The 25,602-nt window shown below is 41.7% G+C and overlaps 1 protein-coding gene across 1 annotated transcript in view; it reads right to left on the bottom strand.

The window, feature by feature from the left end:
* grm7 (glutamate metabotropic receptor 7) overlaps positions 1 to 25,602 on the bottom strand; it is a gene marked incomplete at both ends in the record, with an annotated part of 327,441 nt that overhangs the window by 36,293 nt on the left and 265,546 nt on the right. Inside the window, one exon of the mRNA XM_083972506.1 lies at positions 4,907 to 5,842. Coding sequence (XP_083828632.1) covers positions 4,907 to 5,842 — 936 coding nt within the window. The remainder of the gene's footprint in view (positions 1 to 4,906; positions 5,843 to 25,602) is intronic.

Below are 25,602 nucleotides of genomic sequence, written 5' to 3'. Positions count from 1 at the left end.
TCACCACAAATGAAGTGCACCACAGTTCACTTGGATGTTATTCGAAACAGTATCTTTTAATGAAAATTTGTTTTTCTGTTTAATTGTTTTGCTTTTACATGAAACCAATGAGAAACTAATTCAAAAACAGAGCAAATGTGTGGACAATGTGTGCATTAAACACCTTCACATCCAGGACAACCTGTAGATTTTCACATTTACATCAAATGTACACTAGTAGCAGATGTTAAAGTCTTGATGAACTGCGTGATGCTGTTTTGCCATAGGCAGCAGGAGTCCCCTTTGCTGTGCCTGACACTGTTAAGCAGCTCAGAGTCGGGAGCTTATCAACTGCCTCTGTGGCCTGAAGCGTTTTCAGCGGACAAGTGTATCCTTGTGCACAGGACACAAGTCCGTCACAGGGGTTTACCCCGGCCCATCTCTTTAATGCTGAGTGCCGAGCAGAGAGGCTTAGTCTTTCCAATGACTCTGCCAAAGATCAAACCCCAGACCCCACAGTGTCAGGCCGGACACTCACCTAGGCTACTGATAACACACATATCCTTCTCCTCCGGGATGTAGGGAACAGCAGAAACCTCTTAATCTCTCTCCTCTGGCTGGGTTTACAGCTCTATACCAAAACTTCAATCACCAGCAACTTAGGCATTAGAAGGATATTTGTACTTAATCAAAATGCAATTTAAATGCAGTCTGCTGGTAATGCAGAAGAAGCTCATCACATCAAGAGAAGCTGTAAGTCTGTCCTGATACACTCACCTCTTCTTTTCCTAACAGATTTTTACAGTTGGAGTCAAAAAGTTAACTTTGTGAAAACTGTCCACACAGTCAGCAGCGGTCACAGCTGTCCAAGTGGACTGCAGTAAATAACTTTCACCAATCTAAATTTTTGCCAAACATCTGTGTTATTTACTCTCCTGTTATTTTAAACATTAACAGTTTGCCACAATCTGCTAAAAAAAAGTGCAAATGAGAACAAAGAAAAATACTACCAAAATCCAGACAGGCACCAATATTTTTTTTATCAAAAATAGACAAATATTTTTTAATAACATCTACTAGTCTCTAGCATTGCTGTATTGTGGATGTGAAGCTGATGTTGCTGAGCTGCACACTGACAAAGTATGTGAACACATTTTACCAAGTAATAAGACATATATGTTTGATAAACTTTAAAAGGTACAACAAGACTGAAAAGATTATAGAGTAGAGTACCTTATTTTTTCTAGATATGCAATGGAGTGTCTCATTGTTTCTGAAATTAAAGCTAAGAACAGATAAATAAGACAGAATAAAAGAGGTATAATTGGATCTTGTTGGATTAAAACTAATCTAAACTCTAGACTGAGCCAGCAGCTGAACATGGTTGTGATGTTCCTTCTACACTGGAAATAAACCGAGTTTTTGACAAATAATAGAGGCAGCAGTGTGACTTCACAACAGAGTCAAAGTACCCCAAAAATAACAAACAGAAGCTGACGTAATATGTGGAGATGCACACAAGTTTTACAAGCTCCCAAAATGATTATTTGCCTGTGCAGTTTGACTTAAAGGGACAACGAGGAGTTTCTATTGGGTTATAAAAAAGTCTCACGTTAATGTGGATGAATCTCCGCTACCCACACTTGTTAATGGGCCCATTTTCGATAAATATATCGTTCTGTCTCTATCGTTATTTTGTTATTATTAGTGGTGGCGGAGATGCTGGTCGAGCCGACCAGCGTTTTTTACTTTCGGTTTCGCAACGAGTCATGAGAATAACGCAGCTGAATCGCCGTTTATGGTCGGAACTACGACGGTATGTGAACCTCTTTGAACCTCTGACTTTAATTCTTGATGAATGAAAACATGAGTCCGTCTTGCGCCGGTCAAAATAATTTTACGGTGCGCGCGGAGGCTAAATGTAGTGTGAAAACGCTTCGCTTTTCCAAAACTCCTCGTTGTCCCTTTAAGCTTACACTATTCAGCAGACTGCACGCCACATTTCGCTGGCCTAAATGTGGAGACTCATTTTGTTCAGCAGTAGTTTTTCATAAAGTTGATATAAGATGTAAAGGTCAGCTAATTATTGTCAGAACCTTTTTTTAACAAGTTTCCTTCAATATTAAACACAAAAAGTTCAGTTCTGGCTGCAGGTCCTTGTAAAAAATGTCCAACATGTTGTGACTGAAAACAGCAAACATAACACTGATTATAACACTGGCACCAAGACTATTTCAGTGTAGGCCATGGACAAAATTTGATTTCAGAGGAGGGGAGGGAGGTTGGGGGGGGGGGGGGGGGGGGGGGGGTGCATGTGGATTGAGTAATAGTGTGTGTGTGTGTGTGTGTGTGTGTGTGTGTGTGTGTGTGTGGGGGGGGGTTATATGAAGTTCAAAATATTCTTTTTAATTACATCCTGGCTGCACCTAATTCCCAAACACACATACACATGCAAGCACATACGCACATGGACACAGATTCAAATGTTATGATTATTGATGGACTGATGCCTACCATCAATGAAAAAAGAATATATAGAGAAAGACAGAACAATGTGCAATTTGCTCTGAACTGCGAGCGTGTCCACAATGTGTCATGTGAGCAATGTAAGGGCTGTTCAGATAAACTGATGGTGCAGAACAATGGGAATGTTCAAACAAATAGGCTACTCATTGAGGATAAAACATCCAATTGAGGTCTAGGGCTCTAGGCTAATAATCCTCCCGATGGAGTATACACGCTCTATCTGCCGCTGCTTTCAGTCTACAGGCGATAAAGAGGGGAAACTCAGGGTTAGTTGAAGAAAACCTGCCAGTGAGCAGGCAAGGTTCAGGGAGTATGTTGCCATGGTACGTGACTCAGAGGCGAGCTGAACCGGCTTTGTGAAACCGAAAACCCAGAGTTTCCTCTAACTTTGAGTCAACTAACACAGAGTTTTCACTTAACAGCTTTCTGAACTTCTGACCAAAATGACCCTTTGAAAAAGTGCAGGGGACATTAACGGGGTTACGTCCGTGGTGTAGGTTTATGTTAGGCTCCTTGTATCGCATTGCATTGCATTGCATCGTATCGCATTGCATCGTATCGCATTGCATCGCATCGCATCGCATCGCATCGCATCACATCGCATCGCATCGCATCGTATCGTATCGTATCGTATCATATCATAATCAGATGAGACCTCTCTCCTCTCCCCATATTGGCAAACAGTTTTCAGAGTAATCCAATGAAAACATAGTAGATTTCAGGTGAACGCTCATAAAAACTAAATCCTGGTTGGATTGTGGGCAAAGTGGAAGGGGCTTGAATGAAAGCAGTAAATATTTTGTCGTAACATCACAAAGTTGCACAAGGGCTAGTTTTATGGCTCTGTTTCTGAATAAAGGATGTGTGGACAGAGACTTTGATACTCTCACAATATCAATAAAGAACCTTGACCTGCTTTCTAATCACGCTACACATGGATATCTCACTTTACACATTGTAGAACCTTTACATTTCCACATTGTAAGTGCTTCATCAGGAACAAGTAGCTGATGAGCACAAACAACGCCTGAGGTCATAAAAAACTGATTATAAAAAATATGTTACCATTTTATGATATTACCAGCAACAATATTGTATTAAATTCCATCTGGATTCCTGTGCTAGCAGAATAAAACAAGACCATCCTAACAGTCTGGTTTATATCCATGTGATTGTCCCCTTTTTTTCAGTTCACTGCAAAATGTGGCTCATTGAGTTTCATATGAAAGCCTTTGTGTCTCAGCATCGGACTGAGATTATTTTCCGGTGGCAGATCAGGCTTGTCTGGAAGCCTTCAGGCTGATAAAGTGGGACACAACAGTGATAGTCACCCATTATGAATGATGCAGTAATGCTCCGCTTACATGGGTTTTTGCTATATTGGCGATTTGTAATTGCAGTGTGTGTTTTTTTAAGACTTGTTTTTAAACTCTGTTTTTGTGCAGATATTTTCCTTTGGAAAAACTGTGAAATAAGACTCAATGGAGTTCTGTTGATGTGATTAACAGTTTTTTCTCCACTGCTTCAATGCATTTCTGCCAATGTGAATGCATTCATTTAACTTTTAATCAGGGCTGTATGTAGCCTGTCTGGCCTGGGGGTTCAGTAAAAATGGGTAAACTTGCTTTGTGTATTCTGGTATGTCTAATTGTGTAAATCCTTCCTGTAAATACATTTATTTTTAGAGGAAAACAAAGATACTCTGAACTTTAAATGTAGTTTTTCTTTAACCCCACACCCCTGTAGTTTTTCTTTAACCTTAACCCTAACCCTAAACTTTCGTCCCAACCTACATGAGAGGCGTGTTTATTTCAGAAATGAAATGGGCTTCTTGCACAAAATGAGACCCTGCATGTTTGAAAACTGTGAGTTTACCTTGTAATTACCACTGCACCCTCACTAGCAAATGACCCAGGGTTCAGTTGAACTGAGATGTGAACAGGTCATTTCAGGAAGTAAATCAGTTTATTCCCCTAAAACATTCATGACTTTGCAAATCACTAAAGCACAAGTTGGCCCAAGCCACAGAAAAAAAAGCCCAAGAGGAGTCAAGATAGATGAATAATGATCATGCCCTGCCTGACATTTCCTCGGTTTTGTCTCTTTCTTTTCTGTCTTACATTCAGAGAAGCAGATGTAGCTTTAATTCAAACTTTGGTTAAGGTGACAATTTGTTACAGAGAACACCCTCTGGGGCATGAATTTGCTATTTTGAAAACTGAAAAACATCTTTGGTTTTTGTTACACCTGCTCTGAAGACTGCACTTTTGTTTCCAAGAAAATACAGAAATGAAAGGTAAAAAGACTGCAGCATCTTTTTGCATCATCCAAAAATGAATCCATCCTTGTATGCAAAGTTACTTTCATGTCTACCACTCATCCACCCACTGGTTCTTCTTACCTTTTCTGCAGACTGGGCCGTGCCAAAGAAGATGGGTATAAAAGCCAGCCATACGATGCAGGTGGTATACATGGTGAACCCGATGGGCTTGGCCTCGTTAAAATTCTCTGGGACCCCGCGGGTCTTTATGGCGTAAACAGTACATGTTACCATCAGTAAGATACTATAACCCAATGAGCAGATAATCTGAAGATCTGTGATGTCGCATTTCAACACCCCTCGTGCCATTTCTGGGTTGATGGTCTTCTGTTCGTCATAATCTATGATGGTGTTGGGTGGATCCACCCCAAACCAGATTAACACCCCCAGCAGCTGGATCGAGATAAGACTGGATGTAATTGCTAGCTGTGAGGTGGGGCTGATCAGTCTGGGTGCTGTGACGGACTTCTTCCCTTGTTCGAAGATTCGGTAGATGCGGTTGGTTTTGGTAAGGAGGGCCGCGTACATGATGCACATCCCCAGACCCAGGAAAATCCTTCTGAACGAGCACACGCCAACATCTGGCTTGGCGATCATTAGGAATGTGATGATATAACAAAGAAATATTCCAGTCAGGAGAACGTAGCTCAGCTCCCTGCCAGATGCTCGGACGATGGGCGTATCATTGTAACGTATGAAGGTAGCCATGACGAATATCGTAGCAATGATGCCAAGCATTGCCAGGAAAACCGGAATCACCGCCCAGGGTGAGTGCCATTCCAGTTTAATGATGGGTATATGCTGGCAGGCTGTGCGGTTGGCGTTGGGCCTCATGTTGTAGGTGCAGAGTTTGCAGGTGAACTCGTTGTACTGGTACTGGTAGCCATCGCAGGGCTCACAGTGCCAGCAGCAGGGCATGCCTTTCACCACCTTCTTCCTCTCACCAGTTTTACAGGGAAGGCTGCAAACAGAGCTGGGAATCTCCTGCTCGCCCCGAGGCCACTGCATGTCCTCGATCTGGAGAAAGAGCACAGGGGAGGCAACAGACGATTAGAGTCATATAGGCTTAATGGGCAATATAAAGGAAAACAAACTAAACTGTCGCATTCATGACCAACATTCAAAGAGTCATTACTATGTGACTTGTCTGGAACCAGTTTTTGACTTGAAAATGAAACTCATCTTTAGAGGTCTTACTTACTTCTATTAGGTTACCTTGGATTATCAACTTTTTAGTTACCTTCAGCCAAATGTGACATCTTACTTCTATTAGGTTACCTTGGATTACTTACCAAATTTTTAGTTGCCTTCAGCCAAATGTGACATGAGGAAACACACCAGAAACCAAACCCTTTTCTCTGTGTGTGAGTGTATCCCAGACAAGGTGAAACTTCAAACTTTACTATGCTGTGAAATCCATTTTAAATGACTCCAAGGTTATGGTGTCTCAGTCTCAAATTTGCTGCCCTGATTTTATCTTCTAGTTCTTATTGCTGATGCTAAACAAGTAGTTTACTTTGGCTGTGGCTTGTTACTCAAGCAAAGATCTCATTGATTTGACAGCTTGATGGCTCCTAATGAGTAATGAATACTCTATTAGTGGAACATCAATATGGATGAATTCCACCTGGATTATACTGTAGCTCCGCTCTGAACATAATCTTACTTATTGCGATGTATATATGTGAGTAGAGATACTTCTCTACAGGGGTCAGTTTTTAACCCCCCCCTGGCTTTGGAGTCTTGACTAGGTCTAAGTTTTCCCGTGCAGAGCTTATAACCAAGAAGCAGTTTATGCAAATTTGAGGCATTTGTACTAATTAATTCAAGTTATGAATTGCTTTATTGCTGCTGTCAGGATCATATTTCCACCACTACTGATCAACACATACCCCTGCTGTGCCTCTAAGCTGACAGTGTAACGTCATAATCAAACATCATGTCCACCTTGTCATGTCCTCCTGGGGATGATTCTACCTCAGTGTCAGTTGTCAGATTCTTGACAAAGTCTTAAACATGTTGTCTTGGTATGTTGGCTCTATGCTATTTGCTCATTTATGTTTAAAATCAGCAGGGGGAGAAGCTATTCTGAGCTTGTGTCCTGCAGACAGAGCTCCTCTCCAGACTTAGTGCCATTTTACCCGGGTATTCAAGGAGTTATTAAGGGGTCTGATAGAGCATCACCGTTGTTACTCTTGCTACTACAGCAAATGCTCTTTGTTGGATGGGCTTCACGTTTGGTGACTTGCTTGACCTGCTATATTTTCAAGTTACCCTCGCACATAAATGACAACATGCACAACATTGACATGTAGCCTATCATTGGATATATGTACTTTAGGTGGATACATGGTTAATCTCATTAATAAAAAGTAGGATTAAGTTTTTACATTAAGTGTTACCATAATGTTTAATATTCTGTTTGAAAGGGGCATGTCAGAGAGTTGATAATATGACATTAGAAATGAGCTGAAGAAAGGACCTGGTGGAAAAAACCTCCACCTGGACCTGGGAAGAACCGATGGAGGCAAGAAAACCCTGCTATGATGTATTGTTGTTGATTTTTTTTCTTCTTCCCAGACAGATATCTGGTCTCTCTTTGAAGGATTTGAAAAGACCTGGAGGGATTTCAAATGCTACTGTGACCCAGAGAAGATCAGTTACACAGTGCTAAGGACACCTTAAAACACATTATCTACAAAGACCAATCTGAATCAGTCTTTGGTTCCAGACACCAGAGGCTACGCTTCGGAAAAGGTTATAAAAAAAGAAAAAAAAAGATACTGGTTGTTATCACCACCCACCATCAACCAGACTCTCCCCGGGCTCCCTACATGCTATCAAAAAGCCAAGTTGATAACCTGGGATAGTTGGGGATAACAGGCTGCATCAAGCTAACAGCCTGAGTCAGCCGAAGGCTTGTATTTGGCCACGGTGAGAATTCAGAACCACAACAAAAAGACAAACTCCAAACAGCCCTCTAATCTTCCTCCCTTCCAAAGGCAGCAGGCCAACTCTGAAGAAAAGGAAAAGAAAAGCATTTCTTCCCTCCCACACATCTCCTGCATATGTTGCACTCTTCCTCATACTTTGTGTCTTTCCTATTATGGTTTTCTGATCATATTCATCAGTCTCTGCTTCCACACATCCATCCATCACGCCCACATTTTTGTCCACTACACACCAGGGTTTTTATTGCACGCCGAACACAACAAAGCGACACATGGACCATCAAATTTACATGACCGGCTGACACAAATCCCTGCTGCTCCTCCTGAGTAATAGCTTATATGCAGGTGAATGTGTCACCACATTTAGCAAATGAAATGTTTCAAAATCTGACTTGCCATGTAAGAAACAAGCTTTACTATACAGAATTGATGAGTGGCAGAGCAGCGCCCGGGTTATAGAATGACTCACGGCTTCACAAATTTTAAAAGGGATTTCAGACTGGAGATTCAATGGGATTGAAAATGCCTGCAGCAACGTCGGGTCAATCATTTCGTAGAAACGCCATCTGTCTTCTCGCTTCCGCAGTGGTCAGGAGGGCTGCCAGCCACCGCGCCATGTTCAATAATTCACTCAGGTCTTTGAAGAGGTGTCGCAGCTGGTGGAGAGATCTGCATAAGAGGTCATCCTGGTCTTAAATCTCTGACTTTGTGCCCCGACAGAAGTCCACATGCCCCCACCCCTCTCCCCTTCACCTGAAGATCAGCTTGAGCGAGTGATTATAACTCCCGGGGTCCTCAACTCAGCCTACACTCTAACAGTGATGTCAAAGAGATGAAACAGCGTGGACTTCATTGGAGAAGGTTAAAGAAGAAAGATGCATCAAGAGATTCAGAAACCAAGAAAAGCAGCAAATTAAGAACAAGAAAGAGCAGATCGTTTATTTCTTTCACCAGTATTCTGCAGAGGATGAGAAGAAGAGGGGGTGAGATTTCTCTAGTACACAACCGCCTCCTCATCTCTCTCACTGTCTTTGTCTATTTCGGTCTGCCTCTCTCTACCTCCGTTCCCGTTGGTTTTCTTATCAGTCCCGGGCAGACCTTTGCTCCTCTGCCTTCCTCTGCTCCGCTGTCAGACTCCACCGCCGATAAACCGTCTGCCCACTTTGATGTCATTGTAGGCTGCGGGTCAGGTGAACACTTAAAATGGCCTGACATTAGCTTCGCTCTGAATAAATACCTTGTAACCTGTCCAAAACAAACACGCCACCTGGGAGGAAACAGAGAGGGAAATGTGTGCTCTCTGCTCCTCTGCAGATACAGGAGGAGGTTCGGCTTCTCCTGTAGCAGCTCCTTCAATGCATTTGTGCATCATCAACAATGTCTTGTCACACATTTTTCTTCTCTTTTCATGCACCATGTGTACCCTTTTTTTTAAGTTTTATCCCGGGATCCTACATTTGTTTGCTTATAAAATTCAATAATTAACCACAACAACTGAAATTTTCCCATAAGGGTCCCTGGGATTACATTTAATCAAATAGAGGTTATGTTTGGTGCATGTGGGCGGGTGTTTTCCATCCATGGACTGTTAGCTGGGAGCAGTTAATCCATGCACTCATTAGCTCCCTCCTCCTCCTCCGCCCATAGCAGTTCCACTGTGGCCGCCCAACGCTTATACCCACCTTTAGGGGACCAGGGACCCCTAAAGGCTGGAAATTGTGGGATCTATGTGCTGTTGCCATGGTTATACTGTAGCTTTTTTTTTGGCCTTGAGTCTCCACTGCCCCAACCACCACTGCTTCTCCCCCTGCCTTCCTTCTCTCTGATTTGATCCTGATGTTATCGGTTCATTATGTTGCAGCTGCGGTAAACTGCTTTTAAAAACATGGCTTCTGGCCTGATCTGACTCTTTGGTTTCTTCTCTTCCTGCCTTCCTACCCATTCCTTTGTCCACACATGCTGCAGCCTTTTTCCATCATAGATATTTCCTCTTCCTTTTGTCTGCGTTTCATCTCTAACCCTTGGTTCCATTCTTCATTTTCACCCACAATACAGCACAAAAGTACATACAAACACTTTTACACTTCCCAAAACTTCACCAGTGAAAAATGCTTAGACTGCTGCTGATTTTTTGATAAATCAGTGGCTTATTTATAGTTTTAGTTCTCCTGAAGGACAAGGAGGTGACATCAGATATGACAGAGCCCACAGACATATTTAGGGTTCATCTATGATTGAACTAGCTGCCAATTAATGATGCAAATAATTATTGCTATTGTTTAAGTTTCCCTTTATTATCATACACGTCCTACCAATTGTGGCACACTGACCTACAGGCATCAGTAACACACTATGATCTGCTGTAATTCCACATCACAGGGAGTTGCAATCTAATGAACATGGATGTTAGCAATGCCGGCTTTAAACCAGCTCTGAAAATGTTTTGTGATGCACACAGCACATTTGTGAGACACGCTGGATGTAAACATATCCTTTGTTTGTTTACAAGAAAACACCACAGGGCTCCTTTAAATCCACCGATGAGCAGAAATATCCACAAAATAAAGTTTCCAAATGCCCAAGCAAACAGCAACTGTGAAAACTTCTACTTTTTTGTTTATGTTTTTTAAATTAAAATCACATCCTGCTAGAGCGTTGGCAGTAAGTTAATAAGTCTAACAGTAACAGAGACTGGCACAGTTATTAAACAATATGTATTACACAGGAATTCAACACAGGAGGCTGGTGTTTGAAACAAATATTTTCATTTCATATTGTCATTTTTCTTTTATCTATGTCTGTTTGACAAACCATTTTGTTGTTATTGTACCTATGGTTTGGGACCAACGTTTCAACGCACAGTGGGCCGGATTTACTAAGATCCCAGATAGCGGGCGCTATATTGTTTGCGCCCGCTATAATATTGCGAGTTTGGTTAGTGCACGCAAAACAGGTGATCTACTAAGAGTAACCCGCTAAATGAAAACACGTGCAAACCGCAATATGTAAATGAGGGTTTTGCGTGGTAATCGTTTCCGCCATGGAGAGAGTGGACAGAGAGCTGGACGGACGAAGGGACAGAATGACATTTGATCCGATGCATACAATGACAGCATGTGTGTTCATCTCTCTCGCGCTCTGTTTAGATTAATAAACACAAATCGCTACAGGGCCCAACTCGTCATATAGTGACAAACAGGCAGCAGCTGCAGCGACAATCACGCACCTATAATATGTGTGTGCCGCCCATGATCCAGTGGATTAATAGAGAGCTCAGGTGGGACACACGGATCTAAACGCTCTGACCACTGACCAGAGGGATCAAAGACGGGTGAAGGCAGCGGTGACGTGTCTCAGTCCGGGACCGGGACTGAGAGACGGAGCTGAGCAGCCAGGTGAGAGGAGAGGAGAGGAGAGGAGAGGAGAGGAGAGGAGAGGAGAGGAGAGGAGAGGAGCGCACTGCAGGACAGACGTGCTGACAGACGGCTGAAAAACTGTTACAGAATTACCCAGACGTGAGGAAATGCAGAGATGTAAGATCACGGGGCTCTGACAGGTATCAAATCAATAAACGCATACGTTTTGGCAAAGTTGTATCAGTTAGTACATGGTTTTCAGACGTGGTGAATAAAGACGCAAAAACAGCCACCGCAATCTCTTCCTGGTTTGGTAAATCACATTGCACGCGCTAAATAAATCGATTTGCATCTACTCCTCCCAGTATTCTGCACGTTCTGGCTGAAACGCCCATATTTACATATTCATCAAGGCAAACACGCTAATTTATTCTGCCCGTGTGAGGGACGCAATCCTCGGTGCGTCCGGTTAGTAGATCAGGTTCCACATGCGTTTGCGCGTGCAATCACGTTTGCACACGTTTTAATACACGCAAACCTTTAGTAAATCCGGCCCAGTGTCTCTTCAACAGGGCTTTTTTTTTTACACTGATGAAGACGCTGTGCGTTGAAACGTTGGTCCTCTGCTGCACTGATTAAATACATATCGCATCAGTGACCAGTGATTCGTGAGCTCCAGACTTTTTCTTTGGAATTTTTTTTTGTTTTATGTATCCATGACAACCAAGCTCCAATACGCTTGTTGACTCAGGGTATGCACGTGATGTCATGGTACTCGGAAGTCGCTGATGAACGTGCACTGAGTTAAGCGATTTCCTCCGAGCCCATACAAGTCTAACATGTCTATCTTTGCCAGCATGTAAAGCATGCATGACCTAACAGAGCTGCTAAAAATCTTGTGGATACGTCTCACTTTGACCGAGTTACATTCAAGAACCTGTTCTCAATGCTGGAAAGTAAATTCACTGGAGCAGTAATTTTTTCCGATCGATCAGCTGTGTTTACAGTTTCAGGTGTCATAGTTATGATGGTTAGACAGATAAATTAGTCCTCTGACACATCCTAAAGTTTGACTTGTTAGAGTTTTTCAGAATAAAAGCAGCTCGGGTTTAAGTGTCAGGACTCATGTCAGGACGACAGTAACAGCTGTAATCTCGTCCCTCTGCACAATAACAGTGAGCCTGTCTGTCACTCTGCAGGTACCGCGGTCACACTGTGTGTTACAGGATTGTCCGTGTCCGTGGAGCAGACGGTTTTGGGGAGCTGGTTGTCGATTCCTTTTGACATCAATTTGTTTTGATATAACATATTTTATCCAGTTTATGAGTCCACCGCTATCCGCCAGCACGTTGAGGGAGGTTTGTTTTGCCACTCAGTCCGAACGGAAGGGGCGTTGCAGAGGGCAACGTGACGTAAACGCATACCCTCTATTGCAGAAGACACTATGGGTTGTTGTTGGAACAAATGACCTTTTTGGTTGTTCGGGTTCGGGGACATGTTAGGATGGTCCTGGTTTGTCTAATCATCATCATCATCATTCACCCATCAATTGACCTTTATTAATTTCTGACTTTTCCTTTGGTGCCGTCATCAGGTCACATTTTAATTTGTGCAATTTTTGTTTTTTCATCAGCCACCTTCAGAACTAACAACAGCAACAACCTCAGTTGCTACTAATCACCAAGGTGGACACACTAAACTAAGATGGCGAACTATTTACCTGCTAAATTTTAGCATGTTAACATGAAGCTGTTCGCATTTAGTTCAAAGCACCACTGTGTTGAAGCTCGGCCTCTCAGAGCTGCTGCCTGGCTGGAGACTCATTCTGGCTGAAACTCATTTCAGTATTTTCAGCTGTTACAAATCACTCATGCCCTCAGAACAGAACAGAGCAGAGGAGACAGGTTTTCTATGTATATGGAAATATGGAAATCCACCTTCGTGTTCGGTGCAGCAGTCATCCACTGTGCATAATGGCTCCTATCACTTGTGACTAACTGTCTCTGTTAATTATAAAAGTGTTCAAAACTCAAGCATCTCTCAGCTGAGTCAACTGAGATCTCACCACTACCACACACACACACACACACAGAGCGAAAGAGAGAGTTTAGTTTCCTGCCCGTTAATGTGTGCCACAGTCATTAACTTGGTGACTGTGGATCATGATTAAATTGATTAATTGAATGGAAAAGGAAATAAGTCCCCTGGATTCCTGGAAGGCCGTGTGCAGCTGAATGTACATAGTTAGCAGATTAACAGCAGGCCTGACTGACAGGAACCAATTGAGAAACAGAGGCAGAAAAAACAGACTAATCAGACAACTACCACTGCTCAAAACAGAGTGACTGCAGCGACGGCTCCATCCCTTACTTCAGCAATATGTTTTAATATCATACGACTGCATTCGAATGACAAATACTCAGTGCAAAACCAGTTTTTCTTCCAAGCAGACGTCACAGTTTGATGAACTGTGAAAGCATTCGGTCTGCTCATTAAAGGGTGTGTAGTTAGAACAGTGTGAGACTGCTAGACAAGCATGAAGACGTCCATCCTGACTGTATTAATGATGGAAATAACACAGGAGTTGTAACAGTCTAAAATCATTAAAAAAATCATCCAAGCACATCGATTATGATTCACTGTAATTTTGAAAGGGGCAGTACCACTCTCATCAAATAGTTTTTCCAGGGTTTTTATTTTAACATCCTTTGTTTGTCTCATTCTCACTTGACTGTTGCCTGTCCCTTCTAACTACATAGCAAATATTGTAACAGTAGGAAGGGATAAAAAGTCATCCACACTTTTGTTTCTTCCAGATTTAAGTATTGTATGAGTGCTGCCAAGTTTTTAACACATAAGAGACGATCACAATACACCGATTGATTTTAAGATCTGCTCATTGCTCATTTTTGAAAGGCTTTGACTTCCTATGAACCTGACCACAGCCTAAGATTATTCAACAAGAGACTGCCATTAGTTTCTAAATCTCGACTGGTCACTAAAGGTGTCTGAGTATTTGTAATTTGGGCCCAACTGCCCAACTGTTTACTACGAAATAGATTAGTTTGCCATACCCATATGATACATCCAAGAATGAATGTGATTTTGACATATTTATATTCAGACGTTTTATGGATAAGGAATATATTCCTCAAAGACACATATTAATTTATCAAAATTTTCCACTCCATTCATTGACATGTCAGCACAAACCTTCCTGTGTGTTTGGATGACATCATGACGCTGTCCGTGGTGCTGAAGTAACAAATAGATTTTGACCACTTTGGTCAAGGCTGAAGTATGTCAACAGCTGTACAGGTGTTCATGTTCCCTAGAGGATGAAGCTTTGTGGATTTTTTTTTTTTTTTAAATCTATCTTTGTGTGGAGCAGCTAATTTCAACATTTGTGACACTGCTGTTGTTCTCCAGTGCTGAAAAGGAACCAAAGAGTTTAAAACTTGCTACAACTATTTATTATGTTTAAACAAGAGATAAGAAAAACACTCTTCTTCACCATGATGAGACTTTCTTTGCAGAGGCAAGGATTAAAACAGATTTAAAGCTGAGAGCAAAGTATCTTTAGTTCAGTTAAGCTTTTATCATAATCCCAGGGGCAACATGTGGGGTACTTCCCAGGTTTTTTTTTTATTTTTATCATAGTTTTACCATTATTTTTTAACTCTTAAATGTTGCAGTGTTTGGTGACTTGCTGTGACTCAGGATTATTTAAAAGGAAATAATGAAAACATTGTGTACATTAACTGGGCGGGAGAGCAGTGTTTTCCCACCACAGGTGAGGAATTGACTGCCTTTGTTCTCTCATTCGGGTGTTGAATAAATCTGAATAAAACACACTTCTAACCCTTCTTCAAAGAAAAGTTACAGTTGGGAAAAAAACAAGGACATTTGAATAATTTCTTTCTTTTCAGCTGCATTCCCGAGGCACCACGGAGCAAGACAAACTCCAGTAAGAGCAGCACACTATTATATATCTGAGACAGTATACATCACTGAAAACAGACAGCGGCAAGAGTAAACAATTCCCACTCAATTTATCTTTGAAACAAATGGTTCCCTTGTTGTTCATATAGTATGTATGAAAAAACAGAGGGGATCTGCTGCTTTGTTAACCAACTGGGCAAAAGCCAACCACCAGAACGCAAGTGTTGGAGATATATCAGACTTTTCAGATGATGGGAGTCAATGGTATGTGGAGGGAAACAGCTTCAGCAGTGGATATAGTTCCCTTGAGCTGCTACTCTCAGTGGTTCACTGAACTTAAATGCACGCCTGAGAACTAAACAATGCTGCAGCTCAGAAAAAACCCCAGCACTTTCTTCAATATGCACACCTACAGTAAGCTGTTAGCCATTTTTTTTTTAAATGTGTGTATGTGTGATGATGAATTACATTTCCAGGACCTCTTCCCACAGAGTGTCAAGTAAACCTCCTCCTATTGTGTCTTATTTCAGTCACAAAACAAAGCAGCCCCACAGCCAACATCTGGTTAGGGCTGTGATGATAATGACCACAGCTGTGTATGTGATTACAACACTTATAGAACACTGATGTTAAAATGAGAGATCATTGACAAAGGAGGCGGCAGCTGTACAGTCAGCCATGACTGGACAACGACAGTCAGTCAGAGTGTCTACTAGAACTATGTGCTATAGCCAATCCTCATCAATTATACTGGTAGGGGCTCATAAATGATACCAAAACAAAACTGGCAGTTCCTCTAATGATCACCAGAGCCAGGCTCAAACAGTGGGTCAGTCCCCATTGACTCCAATATTAAATTATCCAACTTTAAAGCAGACAGTTTTGGTCTTTATGGCTTATACTTCCTCAAACGTAATCGTCCATATTAGTCATGTTTACAACAACAGCTTTGAAGAGAAGTTATATACTATATCCTGACACAGACTTCTACATCACTTTTCCCTATGCTCCTGTTCATAATTATTAAAACCAACAAAATGTTACTATGGCTCATAATAATACACTGTCGAGAAGATTCATTTTTTACAGCACAGTTTTATAACTTATTTAAATTCTATCAAGGCTTAAAATTCTGCATAATTTAGGGTGTGGCCACTTTTGACAGATATATGAGTGTCTGCTTGCAATAAACCAGTATGCACCAAACCCTCGGCTCCACTCATGCCCCATGCACCTCTGGGTGACATCACAACATGCACCTTCATATACAGCCTATGGATTTGATGCAGCTGCATTCACCTCACAGCTGAACCAGGATGAAATAATTGTTTTGAACACTACACATTCACCCTCATTCATTCTAAAGTCGCTGCCGATAAAATCATTATTTCACAACTGTGACAATGTAAGTATAATCAGGTTGAGGATGAAAGATTCTGTCAATGTTTAGCTCATGCATTCACTGTAAGAACTGGATACTTTAACCACAGTCACGCAGCCCACAACTCTCGCTGTGCTGCTTTCATTATCACGCTGTATACACACTGAAACACCAAGCTGAGGGTTTTCACTGTTACACAGTTGGGAGGCTGATTTGGAAAAGCTCAGTTTTGGGGAGAGAAAAAGCAACATTTTCATCTGGATGTTGAACATCAGAGAAAAAGGCTCATTTTCGCTGACTTCATGTGGACTGTGCTGATACATTAATTAAGAAATGGGAGAGCAACATTTCAACAGTGCTTGTCAGTTAATCAGGCTGAGGATTTGAACCAGCACCACACAGCTCTCTGACGTGGATTCATTAACCCTTGGTGCTTGTGAGCTGCCTGTTCCTGCCATCACTGTCCGCTCCAAATCTCTCCATCTGACTCATAATGCAGCTGGAAGGGGCTGTGAGGGATTGCTCTCACAGAGATCAAGGTCAAATTTCATTACTCCTAATGAGGCCTAGCACCCATCAGAATCTCTCTCCTCCATCTCTCTCCGGCTCTCAGACATGAAAGACAAGCAGCAGCAGATTTCTGAGCCATTACAGATAAGACTGCGGGAGAAAAGAGACACTATGTTCTCCCTCGCTGCTGGGTCAGATTCACCTTTAATTTTCAAGAACATTCCACTGGAGACGTTTTTTTCCTTTTGAGAATTGTTTTGATATTTTACATCTTAAAAAAACAAACAAAATGATCTAAAGGTTTTCAGGTCTTTGCAGCAAAATTAGTGAGATCTTGTGTCTTGAATGGACATGAGTGTATCTCTCCACAGCACGGAGATGAAATTTGCACCATTAGTGAGTGAATGTACTTCATCACTTTTTTATTCAAAGCATAAAACTAGTAGTATTGCTGTCTGGATGCTGTCACCTATGTACATGTGTGCTTTGCGTATTTGTAAATGTGTGCCTATGTCCATGTATACATATGTATATGTGTGAGAGAGCTTGTCTACTGTATTATCTTGTCTCGCCCTGCTGGGTTCTAGTGCTCCTCTTTGAAAGACACTATAATCATTTTGTCAGATCACTGAGCTGTTTCATGTATTTTTTGAGGAGTGGAGTATGTGCTTCCATCCTTGGCCATGCACGGCGACATCACAGAGACACAGGCGACTGGGAGCTCTCACAACAACGCTGAGATCAACATGTGCAGTCTTATCTATTCACTTTATTCTGCTGTCCTGCCCTTACAGTACTCACATGATAGAAACATGTGGCATCAAGAAGCAACAACGTCCTGTATAAATAGACTGCCAATATACTGCTCTCTGGTGATTTTGAAAATCTTGAATTTGAAATAAAACATCCCAGTTTTGCTGTAAAGAAAAGTTGATGTTGAAGTAGAGGCTGACTGGAGCTCTAAGCATCAACCTGTCAAGCTGAAAATTTAAGCCTTGGATAGGCCACTAGAGTGTGTCTCCAACAGGGAGTCAGTCCCCAGAGACTCTCATGTTAAAATGTCCCACTGTCCAGAAGAAATAAACATGTTTTCAGCAGGGCTGCCCTTCCCTATAGACATTCCATGCTGCAATGATTTACAACAATCAACATCTGACCAACCACTGGTCAGAGGCTGCAGGTGAAGAGATGGTGTCCAAGAGACATCACAAATCAGGATGCACAAAAAGGAAAAAAAACAAGAAGAAGCTCTCGCTTCACTTTGAAGGTGGGTATGTTGTTGAAATAAAAATGTAAAATTTTGCCCGCATGAAAACCTGGCCCTGGTTTACAGCAAGGTAGAAAAACATTCTTATTCTCTACAGCTTATTTTCTCCTTCATGATGACAGTAAAGGGGATGCATTTTCATATAATTGACTTGATTGCATCAAGCCTCACAGTTATAATGGAAGGTGCTACTTTGATCGACAGGAAAGTGAGCATATGCTTGCTACAAATCTGCATGCACTGACATACCCCACCTCTTTGCTCTATTGGATTAGACAGGAGTTCAATGGTGTGACATTCTGGCAAGATGGCAACAGCAGAGCAGCTCATTTTGAGCTTTAAAACTGTTCTTCAGCAATCTGTGATTAAGGTCCTACAGTCTATTGTCCTCTTGATTCACAGCCCTTAGAACCACCACAATATCAGACCTTCACTACATGTACAATTTCTGTCACTCACTTGTTTCAGTAAAGGTCCTAAATTATATATTTTATATTAATTATATAAATTATATATTTTTTTCTTTTAAAAGTGACGGAAACTCGCTGTAGGAAGTATGAAGGAAACAATATTTCTGATATTCATTTTGAATAAATGTCACAAAAGCAACAGGGGAATCAGAGAAGAAGTTGCTTCTAATAACTGCAAGACTTCATCATGTTTTCTGCATTTATGGCTCCACAGAAGCTGATCACTGCTGATTCAGCTGCTTTAACTTTAAATGGGAACAACTTCACAAAGATAAATGTAAAAACATATAGGCTATAAATAGTCCACAACCCATAGCATTCAGTAACTAACAGTGCATGACAACTGTTCCAGTCTCTGAAAGCATTATGGGAACTGTAGTTCCATAACTAAACCCACGATTATTAACTGAGTCAGTAATTAAGACGAAGTGAACTTGCTTGTCAGTTTCCCAGCTGGATATTACTCCATAAATAAAAACATAGATATTTGCCCTGAGTTGAGAACCTGCAGGCATACAAAAAACAAAAACAAATGGCATTGTAATTTCATTGAATGCTCTGAACTTCTCATAAAAAAACTGTCCCAAAACATACAGCGAAAGCCACTCCCAAACTTGTATAGCATGTGAGAGCAGCCAAAACAGACAAACAAAAGAAGAGAAAATAAGCAGGCTCACAGATTTGAAAATATGCTGCTATGGTATCATCACAGTTTTAACCTACTTACGCAAAAATTGAGAAAATTCTCTTCTTGCTTTGAATTTACAGTAGCAGCTCCTCTTTTTTTTCCGTTACGTAATGCACACAGGAGTAGAGGATAATGTATTTCTGTGTGCAGCTTTTACGGTCATAAAAAGACATGATATCCTCTGTTTCCTCCTCTCTTTGCTGACGTTGATTCTCCATTCCCGGCCTGAACACTGCTCCTGTTGGGAGACCAGCTCATTGTACTTCTCTCCCATTTCTGTCTCTCCACTTCTTTCCCACTTTCTCACTGTCTGTTTGGCGGCATTTGCTCAGTGACCTTCCTTTCTTGAAGTGACACTGATTTGCCGTCGCGACAGTGTCCATCTCCTACAGCTACATTAAAGACAGAGGCCACACACAGCAGAGGAAAGGACAAGGTCCGGATATGTTTCCCTCTGTGTGTGTCTCGCTCGTCTGATCTCTGTCACAGGACACAGTCTCACACTGTCTGCACCACACCATGAAGTCCATGCTTCACATTGTGTATTGTATTTTTCACAGTTCTATTCTGAAATGAATCTATGTGACAGGTTAAAAGAGTTTCCATCCAGGTATTGAGCGGATTTTAACAAACACAACCAGAGATGACTGTTGTCTCTGTCACATTGCTGTACAGTACAGCCACTATAAGTGCAGCACAGCTAACTACATGTACCTAAGCAAAGGACATGACATTAAGGACTACAGTGTCCAGGGGCCAACACTCTCTGAGAGTCATTTTCTGACTCATTCACAGAGACGCACATGCTACAACAACCATGTGAAAGACTTCCTCCAGTCCCACCTCGCCGTCCTCTCCGGTTTACACGATGTGTATACCCCCGAGGCACAAAGTATCACGTAGCATGCAGAATCAATTTTGTCCTCTGTAAGGACTAACTGCCAGGCTAATATACAAGGTGTTTAGTAAAGTGGGGAAAAAAAGAAATTACAAGTGATAAATTGAATTAATCTCAATCGAGGCTTGGAATGGGATGAAACGGGGTCTCCAGCCTGGAGAGGATTAGCAGCAGATGTCAAGTGAGAGGAGGGGGAGAAGAGAGGAAATGAAGGAGGCAGAAATATTGTCTGTGTCCTGTGGTGTCCTTGCCTTTAATACTAAAAAATAACACCCTCTCCTAAGTGAAGACTCTGGGACCAAGTTCTCGTATAAATAAAAAGTCGTGAAATTGACAGAAACGCATTAGGATTGATGGAGAGGTGAATTTTGTCCCAAGCCAGAGCCTGTAGAGATACTAAACACAGTTTTGCAGGGATTTTGTTGTATCAGTGGCAGTTTGCAGAGTCATCACCACAAAGTGCCGTTTTCTAAATGAAGCTGGTAATCCCATATCAAGGCTATGGACTATTTAATCCTCCCATAGGAGTTCACCAGAGGGTTCACATTGTGGTGGAGCTTTGGACACATAATCCTTTTCCCCAGTTGCTTTTGTGTATATGTGTGACCTCACAACTCTAATGTACAGACTGTATGTCCTTCAAGACGTGGTTAACGTGTTTTGCGCTCAGTGGGAAAACTGGTCCAGGAACAGGGTTTAGTCGTTGGGTATCAAATGAGGAGAACTGTGACTAAACGTTGTGTGGTGCTGACTGAACAACCACAGGTTACCAAGCTTCTGAGAAAGGAGGACTTATGAAAAGCTGTGCACCGTTTTTTTAAGGCTATTCTAAGACAGTTGCTGCCAAACTGTAGTTGCTGTGTGTCTATGCAGCCCTGTGGGTTTCTCTATGTTCTACGCCCTTTGAATTAGTAGCACAAAGTTTGGTTGGGAGCTATGAGCTCATTCGCACTCTCCTGCCACCTGAAACTCACAGCAACACGCTGAAACTTCTAGGGACAATGCACTGTTAATGTGCTGTCCATGTGGTAGCTAGGACACAGGCACATCTGCGAACAAGCAGGTGCGGAGAAAGTACCTGTGAAATTACTTGTGCTCAGGCAGAAGTTCAAAATTTAAATATCATTTTAAAAAGGGGAAGAAGAGATGATAACAATATCATATCATAAATCTATTAAAGAACACCAAGCTGCAGGTGTATATGCTTTGGTATTTCCAACTGCATACATTTTCCAGGTGAGAAGGGCACCAAATGTAACCACTCAATTCTTGAAAGCACCCTGCAGCCTGCGAACACAACTGATGATTATGCTACTCACTCAGTTGGCAGTTTATACAAACACCTGAAACAAATGCTGCTGATAAGATAGTTCTGCAATTTCAATGTTAATGTTGTTGTTGAGAGTTGCTGCTTCACCTGTGCGATCATTGTGGAGGATGTAGTGTGCGCATTACATTCCTCTATAGATGGGACAAAACGATAGACACACCAAGGCACAGGCTATAGAGTAGCAATATTAAGCTACACAAATCACAGCTGCTGCAGAGGCAGAAAAGGCAGGAGATGTATAAACAAGGTGAACTCCACAGCAGCTGCAGCTGACAAATACAGACAAAACACTGCGTTGATGGGCTATGCAGTAGTTGTTGATGCTGTTGATGCTGATCCAATCAGCAACCTCTTCTCTGCTAAAGCTGCATCTGACTCCTCATTTGACTTTTGTTATTTGCTAATAACAATCTTTGACAATTTCAACTGTAAAAGTAAAATACTTATCTGATAGTTCGACTATGATTTAAGTTTGCTACCATTTTCTACCGCTAAGAAAGAACACACAGGCAGGCACGTATGTTGCTGCGTCCACACAACCTGTGAGAAGTAAAATCTGAGGTTGACTCAGATCAGAGTATCAGAATAGTTTTATCACCTCTTCTCTCGTCTGACATGTGGAAGCCAAAAATGTCAGACTTCAAAAACCTTCAAATCACACCTTTTCCTCAAGTGTCAATGTTGGCCTCCATCATTCACTAATAGTGTAACATGATTTTTATAAAGATCGACACTAAACCTCACCATCAGAATCAGTGGTCACACCTGTGTCTTCAGTTATATGGGGATGAGGGACAAGCGGCTCATGTCCTATCACTGACAGGTGACACTGTGTCGGTTGCAGCTGATAAACAGCTGAAGCCACAACTGCACAAACAATAAAGCAATGGACCAATGGGCCGGAGCTAATACACTGGTGGCTGCTGCTGAAACAGTACAGAGGAACTGGGTCAAGGTTTTGCCAGGAACAGTTATCCCCATGTTGGTTCCCATGGTGATCACAAACTTCTCCTCTTAAAAGCTTGTCCAACAACAGCAGGATCAGATGGAAGGGGGGTGAAGACACAGAGTGGATCCTTTTGTGCCTGTCCACCGAAAGGAGCGCAGTGGAGACTGTGTAAGGTCCAACTGACAAACAGGTCTGCCTCCACCCATGCAGTCTTCAACTGGAGGCCCGTCTGTCAACATAATTTCAGGCTTTGCGCAAGGCGTCCCGGTGATCCATGACTGCAGGTCATCTGTTGATGTCCATCAAAAGTGGTCTGTTTACCCTCGTATGCCAGGACATATTTTATATTAACAGCTCAATGTCACAAATCATAGCTTTGCTCATCCAACAACGCAGGAGATGTGTTCTTTTAGGTGGAAAAGTTTTACAGATTTAGGAGGATAATAAATGTCAGGAGGAGTGACACTGCATTCAGGATCCAGCAGCCTTCATACCAATAATCACTGAGTGCCAGGTTTATAAGAAAATGCTGCAGATGTGCACAATTCATCACATTTGTGTCTACAATCTGCTGCTATTTAGCCCCTGATTTACTGAGACTGCAGCTCATTAGACAGGCAGCTCCTGCACTGAACCTGAGACTCAGTCTGAGAGGGAGGTGGAGGATTTATTTAAGATCATCATCCTCACACAATAAACGTTGATCTCAATTCCCAAATATTTACATAGATCGCAGTTCAAATTCACCAAAGAAAAAAAAACTGCTGCTATGACCTTAGATAAGTTATTAATGTTTATATCTATTTTTTTTTTTAAACGGCAGAAGGCCTTATATACTGTATGTACATAGAGGACACTGAGAAATCAGAAAACAAATGAACAGTGTTCTATAAATACGTTTGGGGTGGAGGTTGTTAAACTGGCACCTAGAAAACAGCTGTGAATTTGACCCAGAGCATTGTGTTTTTGCCCTCCACAATATACTATAGTTTAATTTAATTTAGTTTATTTGATAGGCACAATGCAGGTTAACATAGTAACACTTCCACTCGTTACAAACAAGACAATGTGACTGATGTTCTGCTTACAGAGATAATAGCTAATGCTAGTTTCCAACTCCCGTCCCTACAGTAGTTAGTAAAAGAAAGAAGGTAAGAAAAAAGTTTTCATTCACTCTGCAGCATGGCAGTGAGGAGATTCCATTGTGTAAAAATACAGAGCTTGATGGCACCAGGAGCAATTTCAACATCTATCACCGAAAAAATCAAAAGAACACAACAACATGCATGTATACTACTAAATGTGATTTGTCGTGAGGAGTTTTTAGGCTGCAAAGTTAACAGAGTGCCCGTGCGGCGCAGTGCAAGAGTTGTCCTGGTGCAGATTATGACCACATAAACCCTGACAGAGAGCCATCAGAGCGAAACACTTTCTGATTGACCCATTAAGCCACAGCGAAACAGCCGTGCCATTGAGGAACTAAAGACACAGGCAGAAATAAAATGCTTATTTTTCTCACTTTACTAAAACATCCACCTGTTGTTTTCTAGGATCACAAGCTCATAATGTGTGGAACAATCTAAATATGTTTGTATGTCTCTTGCCTTTATTCACATGCCAGACATGTGAAGTATGAGGACAGGTTGGGTTGATTATATATGTCAGTGTGGCACATTAAGATAATCCATATGTAACATGGCAGACACACTACCCCAGGGCCAATGATTTTTCTCCATCTCTGACTCGTTCAACAGCAGCAGGTTCAAACACAGGTTACTAATCTTCTAAATATGCTTATTACTCTTCTGCGCCTTGATCTCTGAATTGCCTAAGTAAATCAGTGTACATGCAGGTTGCTTAAATCATATTAGGTCTGACTGTCACGCTTGAACATATACTTTCGGTAATAGCTCCCCTTAGTAGTGCAGAGAGTGACACACACCACGAAATACACACAAAGGAATTATGAGGATAGAGGGAAAGAAGCAATAATGGGAGGCCTAATAGCAACAGCTCTGCCACATCTGGCTTACCAGGGGCTATTGAGGTGAATAATTTAGTGTTGTGAAGAAGCAGAGACATGGCCTTGAATGCACAAGCAGGGGGAATGCTGCAGATCAAACCACAGCTACACTGTCGGAAAACATGTCTGACTTCTACCTGCTGAGCACACAACACAGAGAAGGAGCGACTGTCTGAGGGACACGTCAACCATATATAATAGTATATTTCTCAGCACTGTAAAAAAAAAACAAAAACAAAAAAAAAAAACAAAACAGGAAATTTGGGAAGTCAGCGTTAAACTGATTTATGCTGAAGTCGAAGTCATGTTTCTTCTTACATCTGATATGAAAACAGCACTCAGGATCTAATATTGCTTGTTTGCATCCATCATGTACTTTACTATCTTTTTGTGGTGGCAGCATGCTGTATTGTCCCTCAAAGCTAGCTTGGCTACGAGCAGGTGGATCTGTAGTTTCTGTCATTTCTGTGACATTGTCTCATGGAAAAGATGTTTGCTCATAATCGTGGGACGTTTGACAGGTGCTATAGCTGCAGATAGCTACAGACTAATGTTCTTGTCAAGCTGCCTTTGACTTGGCACAAATCTTTGGAAAATAAACTTCTGCATTAGAGAATGTTGTCTCTTTTGTTCCCAAGTATTAAAAGGCACAAGTCACAGGTTAATGAGCAAATTACACAGCAATTCATCATTAGTTATTACCTGTTTATATCTGAATAATGTATTTCTATTCATTCACACTCTTGCTCATTAGCTGGGCATTCATCAGGGGAATTTTTTCATCAACAGGAAGTCAAAACACACGTGTGGCTTAACGGTGCTGCAGCACATGTCAATAATCACCTCTGATTCAACACAGTGTAAACTCTTGCTGGGATCAGACACACAACTCATACCCAGACCTGTCAGATCCTGCGGTGTGATGAGCCAGAATCATGAATGATGCTTGAGCGATTTAATTCTCAGGAGCAAGAGTTTTAGCAACGCTGTGACTCAGTCCAACTTTTCCAGA

Source organism: Trachurus trachurus (genome assembly GCF_905171665.1).
Source record: "Trachurus trachurus genome assembly, chromosome: 5".
NCBI lineage: Eukaryota > Metazoa > Chordata > Actinopteri > Carangiformes > Carangidae > Trachurus > Trachurus trachurus.
The sequence above is the reverse complement of the archived record's forward strand: the minus strand, read 5'-3'. Positions and strand labels throughout refer to the sequence as shown.